This window comes from Parambassis ranga, chromosome 17 (assembly GCF_900634625.1).
Source record: "Parambassis ranga chromosome 17, fParRan2.1, whole genome shotgun sequence".
NCBI lineage: Eukaryota > Metazoa > Chordata > Actinopteri > Ambassidae > Parambassis > Parambassis ranga.
The window spans coordinates 18,043,951-18,051,228 of NC_041037.1; the positions used below are offsets into that span (position 1 = coordinate 18,043,951).

The following is a 7,278-nucleotide window of genomic DNA, read 5'->3' on the forward strand; positions in this document are numbered from 1 at the left end:
CCTCTAGCTATCATAAACTTGATGCCTCCACCATGCTGTCCTGATAGGTAACCCATAGATGTTAATCACAGTAGCATACAGCCTTTCTGTCAGTCGATTCGGCAGCTTTGAGGAAAAACTACTTCAGTTGTTTGCATTCATTTAAGTTGCTATAGGATGTATTGACCTTCCACAGTGACACATGATGGTGATCACAGGTTAACTGTTTCCTCTGTCGGACGTTCTTCAGGTTCAGTCCAGTCCCACCATCTTCACTGTGGGGGGCTGTGGAGGCAGAGGCTCCACGGCTGCTGGCTGAGGATGCAGGAGGTCTACAATACAGGCAGAGCAACAATAAATATACAGAGGAAGAGTGGTGTACTAAAATATCCACCTCACTCCGTTATACTCTGTTTATAGGTCGTTTCATGCTTGTGCTTTTTAATCACCAACACCTTGCAGCTGTGGAGCTGACTGACTGTTAAAGGTGAACTGTTATCATGTAGTATTCTAGTGTGACCCCATTTCAGGGGTAAGTCTGACCTGGAAGTGGTCGAGCTGCGGGCAGAGTTTGTCCTGTAGCTCCGCTGGGAGGAAGGAGTTGAAGGAAGAGGTGGAAGAGACAGATTGTCCTGTGAGGGGTAATAGAGAGGAGCATTAAAGGGTAAGCTGCTGTGGCTGCATTAGTCCTGCTGTTTGAGCTGCAGGTCATGCAGGACAGCACGCCGTCTGCCTTGTTGTACAGCAGATCCCTCATACGCTTCCACCTCTAGCTTCATAAAACTTGTGCTCCACCAGGCTGTCCTGATAGGTAACCATGAGTTTAAAAGCACAGTGCAATACAGCCTGGTTCTGTCAGGTCGATTCTCAGCTTTGAGGAAAAACTACCTTCAGTTTGTTTGCATCATTTAAGTTGCTATAGGATGTATTGACCTTCCACAGTGACACATGATGGTGATCACAGGTACCTGTTTCCTCTGTCGGACGTATCTTCAGGTTCAAGTCCAGTCCCACCATCTTCACTGTAGGGGGGCTGTGGAGCAGAGGCTCCACGGCTGCTGGCTGAGGATGCAGGAGGTCTACAATACAGGCAGAGCACAATAAATACAGAGGAAGAGTGGTGTACTAAAATATCCACCTCACTCGTTATACTCTGTTTATAGTCGTATTCATCTTGTGCATTTTTATCACCAACACCTTGCAGCTGTGGAGCTGACTGACTGTTAAAGGTGAACTGTTATCAGTGTAGTATTCTAGTGTGACCCATTTCAGGGTAAGTCTGACCTGGAAGTGGTCGAGCTGCGGGCAGAGTTTGTCCTGAAGCTCCGCTGGGTGGAAGGAGTTGAAGGAGGAGGTGGAAGAGACAGATTGTCCTGTGAGGGGTAATAGAGAGGAGCATTAAAGGGTAAGCTGCTGTGGCTGCATTAGTCCTGCTGTTTGAGCTGTTTGAGCCGTTCTGCACCTGCAGGAAGTATTTCTCCAGCGCCGGTCTGACGTCTGGGTTTTTCTCCATGGCCTCATTCAGCATCTTGTCAATAACCTTGTTAAATTCCTTCATCTCTGTCACTTTAATGTCCTTCTCTTCCAAAGTCTCACTCTTGGTTTTTTTTGGCTGAGCGGATCTGTTTGGTCAGCTTGGAGCACTGGAAAACAGCAGGACATTACAGAATTAAACATGACTGAGGCAATAGCCAGGGTTCTGTATACACACACACACACACACAACACCCCCTGTGTTACTGCCAGCGTCATGAAATGACTTTAGAATAAGCGGTGATTTTAAACCTGTTTTGTGGCTCTGTCGATTTTCCTCCTTCTGAACAGTGATGTCTTTGTTCAGTTTCTCCAGGAGTGTCTGATTTATTCTCATCTTTCTCCCTCCTCTTGCTCCTCTTGTTGCAGGTTCTGCAGAGTCTTGTTCCTTCCTGGAAACAGACACACACCATGAATACACTAAAGCTGAACATGCACATACACAGAGATTCATACAAGATCAATGTCAGGCAGATAGTTTAAACAAGTTTATTTTTGGCTTTCACAGGGGCGCTACATAATACACCCTCTGTATTTCCTGTAGTCTATAGTATTGTGCAGTGATGGCTGCACAAATGGTCTGTGGGCGACTTCTACAAAGAAGGGATCTGTGTGCTCCATGGGTGCTGGACTAAGTGTGTAAATGATTGATTCTCTAACTTGGCCCAAAGCATATCCATCACTGTGTTGCAGTGATAATACACTGACTTCCTGGTTACAAACATAATATCGTATCTGATGATTTTGAATGAATTACTATTTACATGACTAAAGTTCTTTTACCTGTCTGTAACAAAATTGTAATTTAACTATTACTGCCTGCTGAATGTTGACCATTATGCTAATGATATATGAGCTAACAAAGTATTTGCATGGTTAAGATCCAGTTAATCCAGAATCAGTCTGAATGTAACCTGAGCCGTCGAAGACTAATTGCTTCGTTCTCAGTGATCTGCTCTACACTGGCTATAAATAACAATAACCTGCATGTCCTGTTGGAGCTCCTGGATCTGTCGTTTGTTATCCTTCAGCTTCACTTCAGCAGCTCTCAGCTGCTCCTCCAGCTTCAACTTCTCCTGATAGTCCGGACCTAAAACGAAACAAATTACATTGTGGCCAATGACAGCTGCCGCCATCATTTAACAATCAATCAATCAACAAGTATACAGTTGAAGAGGGCTGTCGCTGGTTTACATACTGGATTCTTCAGCTTTGTTGAAAGAATGCGGTATACAGAGTTAGAGTTGCTGAACAGCTGGTTGGTGTTCTCCAGAGCGCTGTTTTCCTGCTCCAGCTTGTGGATTTTAGCATCCAGCTCATCACCCTTCTGCTTAAGTTCCCCTTTCTCTTGTGCAACCTGGTGAAAAGCACACACAGGTGATGCAAAGGTCTGGAACCATGGTGTGTGCTTCAGTAGACTATGTGTGAAGAGCTCCGACCTTAGTGATGTAGTAAGCCTGTGAGTGCTCCCCCTCTGCCTCAGGACCTGCCTTGGTCAGGGTCACAACCTCAAAACGTTTTCTTCATGGTTTCAATCTTGGACAGTTTCTCATTGAGTTCAGCACTGAGATACAATGATGACATTAAGTGATGTGACAACCTTTGAGAACTGAGTGATTTGTTTTTTTTTTACCTGAGTCTCTGCCTCTCCTGTTCACCGAGCTTCAGCTGCTGGCTGAGCATTTCTTTGTACACCTTGATCTCATCCTCCCTCTCTTTCATAGCTTTCTGCAGGTTCAGCTTCCTCTTCTCCAAAGACAGCACGCGGTCTGCCTTGTTGTACAGCAGATCCCTCATACGCTCCACCTCTAGCTTCATGAACTTGTGCTCCACCATGCTGTCCTGATAGGGAACCCATGAGTTTAAAATCACAGTGCATACAGCCTTTCTGTCAGGTCGATTCTCAGCTTTGAGGAAAAACTACTTCAGTTTGTTTGCATTCATTTAAGTTGCTATAGGATGTATTGACCTTCCACAGTGACACATGATGGTGATCACAGGTACCTGTTTCCTCTGTCGGACTTTCTTCAGGTCCTTCTCACTGGTACTACAGAACAAGTTGAGCTCCTCCACTTTGTCGATCAAATCTTTCTTCTGAGCTGCAGACTTCTCCATCTCCTTCTTCTGGCAGCGAATATGAGTCTGCCAGACACCAAGATTTATCTCAGTATATGTCAGAGGTTTATAGAAAAAAAAGCCAAGTATATTATCAGACTGACCTCAGACTCTTTGAGCATGTCAGTGAGCATCTTAGCTGTGGTTTTTTTCTCCTCTAGGTGTTTGGTCAGCTCAGCAATCTTCACATCCAGCATTTGTTTTTCATCTGATGGAATGTCATCTCCTCGCAGGCGTTCCAGTTTTTTATTCAGTGCATTGTTCCGACTGTCCTGCACAATGAAGGGGACAAACAAATACTGTCAGCATTTGTGTTGCAGAGTGGAGCATAAGACATAGGAAGGCTGGGTAGTGTTTTGCTAAACGTGCCACTTTTCTCAAGATGGTCTGCTGCCTTGTAACTTCCTCCTCCTGTTTTTTGAGCTGGTTATGCAGGCGCACAATGGTGGATTTACTCCTTGAAACTTGCGCAGCAGAAGCCTCCTTTTTCATCCTGACAGCCTGCAGGTGCTCTCTATGGTGAGACAGCTCTGAGTTGTAGTCACGCAGCTGGATGTCCAACTCCTGGAGTGAAACACAGGCATGGAGTTACAGAGAGGAAATACGTTTCTGCCACCGTGTGACCAAATGTAGCAAACCATAAAAAAACAGATGATCAAAGAGAGGGGCTGCAAAAATACCCAGTGATAAAGAACTGAAAGGGTCTGACAGGCCATCAATGCTCACCTTACTGGCCTGCTCCTCATCTCTGAGGAACTGCTCCATCTGTGCTGCTCTCTCCTCCTCACTGAGGGCAGTCTGAGTCACAACCTTCAGTTTCTCCTCCAGCGCAGCATTGTGGATCTTGGCTTCCTTCAGTCTAAAATACACAGAAACATAAAACAGACATTGTGTAGTACATTACCACAGCTCCAGTCAATATGCACACAGAGCCCTGCTGTGATACACTGACTTGTCGTTGTAGTCCTGGATGTCCTTCTTCATCATGGATATGTGGGACGTCAGCATCTTCACATCAGAGGTTGTTCTCTCTAGGTTACCTTTGCAGCCTTTTAGCTGCAGGACACATGAGAGTCAGCTCACTCGCACTTATAATAAATATCAATATGAAGGCAGTTTATTATTAGTCCACATTCAGCACCTCATCCTGCAGCCTGCCAAAGTCACTCTCCTGCCCCTTCAGCTCCTGCCGCAGTTTTACTGCCTGTTTGTTGGCCACCGCTGACTTCCTCTCGGCTTCTTTCCTGTTGTTCCTCTGGATCTCCATCAGGTGCTTCTTCTCTGCAATGGCGGCCTTCTTTTCCCTCAGCTTCTGGTTGGCTTGGGCAAGTTGCTGCAATAATAATTTAAAAGAAAACACTCTCCTGTGTGAATTCACTCTAGAATGAATGACCAGTAGATGTTTAATGTCCCATGCTTTACCAGTGCACACTGCTGCATCTCAGCATCCTGTTGCTTCATGTACTTGATAGTGTTTTCCCACAGGTGGGTAAGCTGCTGTGTCTCCAGGTGAGCCTGCTGCAGATTCTCTGTCACCTTATCCAATGCAAGCTGGTACGACAGCAGAGGGATTTAATGGGAAACCACAACTGCCATACTAACATTTGTTTACACATACTGTTAGTAATAACACCATGGATGTGCTGTGTTTTTACACATTACCTGGGCTAATTTTGTCTCAGTCTTCTCTTTATCGAGTGCTTTGAGCTTTTCATTGGCCTCCACAGACTTCTTCTCTATCACCAGAATGAGCGACTGCACCAGGGGAGGTTAGACAGCTGTTAGTTGATGATAACTCAAAGCTGTAAGTGCTGCAGAAGAGAGATGTTTTCATCTCTTTACCTTGATCCTCTGCTCATCTTGCTGAGTGTATTTGTTGATGGCCATCGTGTCCTCATATTTGCCTGCTGACTCCTCCAAAATGCAATCCATTGTCTGCTGGTCCCAGTTCATCTGCTGCCTGAACTCCTCCAGCTTCTGTTTGGCCTTGAAAATGTTGTTCTGGGGATACAGATACATGTTATTGTGGCATCACAATCCATAGCTACTTCTCTTTTCTATTTTTTTATTCATGAAAGGCTCTGACCTCCAGCGTGTTTTTCCTCTCTCCTAAGGAGCTGAGCTCATTCTCCATCTTAGCTGTGTCCTGAGTCAGGCGGCTGGTTTCTCTCTCCGCGAGGGCTGTCAGGTGTTTCTCTAACTCTATCTCTCTCTCCTTTGCCTCACACAAAGCCTAGACAATACAAATAACACACACTGCATAACCCACCACAAACAAACATATCACAACTCATAGATACAATACTGACCTCAGTGTTTTCCAGCTCTTCTTTAATATTCTTTAGGTAATTGGCCATGTTCTTCTTTTGTTCCTTGTTTTTCTCCAGTTTGTCTTCCAGTTGTGTCCGCTCTCTCTCTTTTCTACAAATCTGTTGACATCATCATGACACAGCACACAGTGAATCAAAATTCAGATACCGAAAACTGATGTGCAATAACATTAAGAAAACGCAATCTAAAGTGTAAAGGGAGGACGTTTTGTCCATACATACATATCTGTCACTTAACAAGAAAAAAAGATTCAAATGTCACATTTTATTTGGAAATTTCAGCTGTGCCCGGAATTTACAGGTGCTCTCAAATATTTAAAATAATGAATTGAACAGTGACCCTGGTGTCACTGCAGGAGGACCGTGTGCACAACCTGCGCTCAGTCAAAACAAACCTCATTACAACATTATTCTTCAGTGAGTAATTTTAAACGACCCACACGATGACACCCAAAAACAAACAGAGAAAAGGAAGCTAAACATGTGCCATTAAACATGTTAATAATAAGTTTCCTCACCTCCTCCAGTAAGGCTTTGTTTTCAGCGTTGAGCTCGGGGACAGCATAACGGCTATCCCACCCCACTTCAGCCAAAACTGGGTCGAGAACTCCAGACATAATTTCCATTTTAACACCGTGCCTGACAAATGCTATGGAAAGCAACAACGCAGTAATTCTCAGCAATATGTCTTGACTCCGGCTTTATACAGCGTCTGTGTGTCGGTTGCTATGGTTCAGGTCTGTTGTCAGTTGCCCCTAGCAACCACACGTTCCGCATGTCGCCACAAGGAGGCAGCGCGAGACCAGAAGTAATGCTTCCGGTCAGCTTGTAAAATACATTTAATGTATACTTCATCTCCAAAATCTTCTACATATTTATCCGTGTCAATCTTTTGCCTGGTGCACGTTTGTTCATATTGTTTTCTAAGTAGTTGTGTATTAATATTTAAATTGCACTTCATATTGGTAGTAATCATGACGGTAAACATATTAATATTATGATGTATAGTATTTAGATAATATTATAATACAATAGTATTTATATCTGCAAAGAAGAAGACTACCGGTATAAACCATATATGGTTTCCACGGCAACGGACGTCACGTGTGTCGGGGTGAAAATCCCCCTGTTTCCTTCTGCTCACCCCCTGAATTAGTTTGTAAGGAAGGAGCGGATAAATTCTGGTCTCAAAATTATAATTTATTAAACAATGAGGCAAATTCTGAGTCGCAGAGCTCTGGGTTGTTGAGATACAAAGAACAAGGCAAGAACAACCATGAACAACAAAGAACAACTCATCAACAACCACTGGACATGGAAT

The 7,278-nt window shown here is 44.2% G+C and overlaps 1 protein-coding gene and 1 long non-coding RNA gene across 2 annotated transcripts; both read right to left on the reverse strand.

Annotated features, from left to right (window-relative positions):
- Positions 1-1,866: 1,866 nt before the first annotated feature.
- Positions 1,867-2,756, reverse strand: LOC114449236 (uncharacterized). The gene is made up of 3 exons (XR_003671966.1): positions 2,711-2,756; positions 2,496-2,602; positions 1,867-1,904 (listed from the first exon to the last, which is right to left on the reverse strand). It is a non-coding gene; the product is annotated as an uncharacterized LOC114449236 (long non-coding RNA).
- A 314-nt stretch (positions 2,757-3,070) lies between these two features.
- Positions 3,071-6,681, reverse strand: LOC114449727 (coiled-coil domain-containing protein 39-like). The gene is made up of 13 exons (XM_028427555.1): positions 6,476-6,681; positions 5,937-6,056; positions 5,714-5,860; positions 5,470-5,628; positions 5,290-5,382; positions 5,050-5,178; positions 4,769-4,960; positions 4,580-4,683; positions 4,354-4,486; positions 3,997-4,191; positions 3,732-3,899; positions 3,517-3,654; positions 3,071-3,076 (listed from the first exon to the last, which is right to left on the reverse strand). Exons 1-13 carry the CDS (start codon positions 6,581-6,583, stop codon positions 3,071-3,073), a joined length of 1,692 nt encoding a protein of 563 aa, XP_028283356.1. The 5' UTR covers positions 6,584-6,681.
- Positions 6,682-7,278: the final 597 nt, after the last annotated feature.

Coding starts and splice junctions, on each gene's coding strand:
- LOC114449727 (XM_028427555.1), bottom strand. CDS start 6,583: ATGGAAATTATGTCTGGAGTTCTCGACCCAGTTTTGGCTGAAGTGGGG. Junction 5,861..5,936: donor AAGAGCTGGAAAACACTGAG/GTCAGTATTGTA, acceptor TGTATTGTCTAG/GCTTTGTGTGAGGCAAAGGA. Junction 5,179..5,289: donor CTGAGACAAAATTAGCCCAG/GTAATGTGTAAA, acceptor CTGTCGTACCAG/CTTGCATTGGATAAGGTGAC.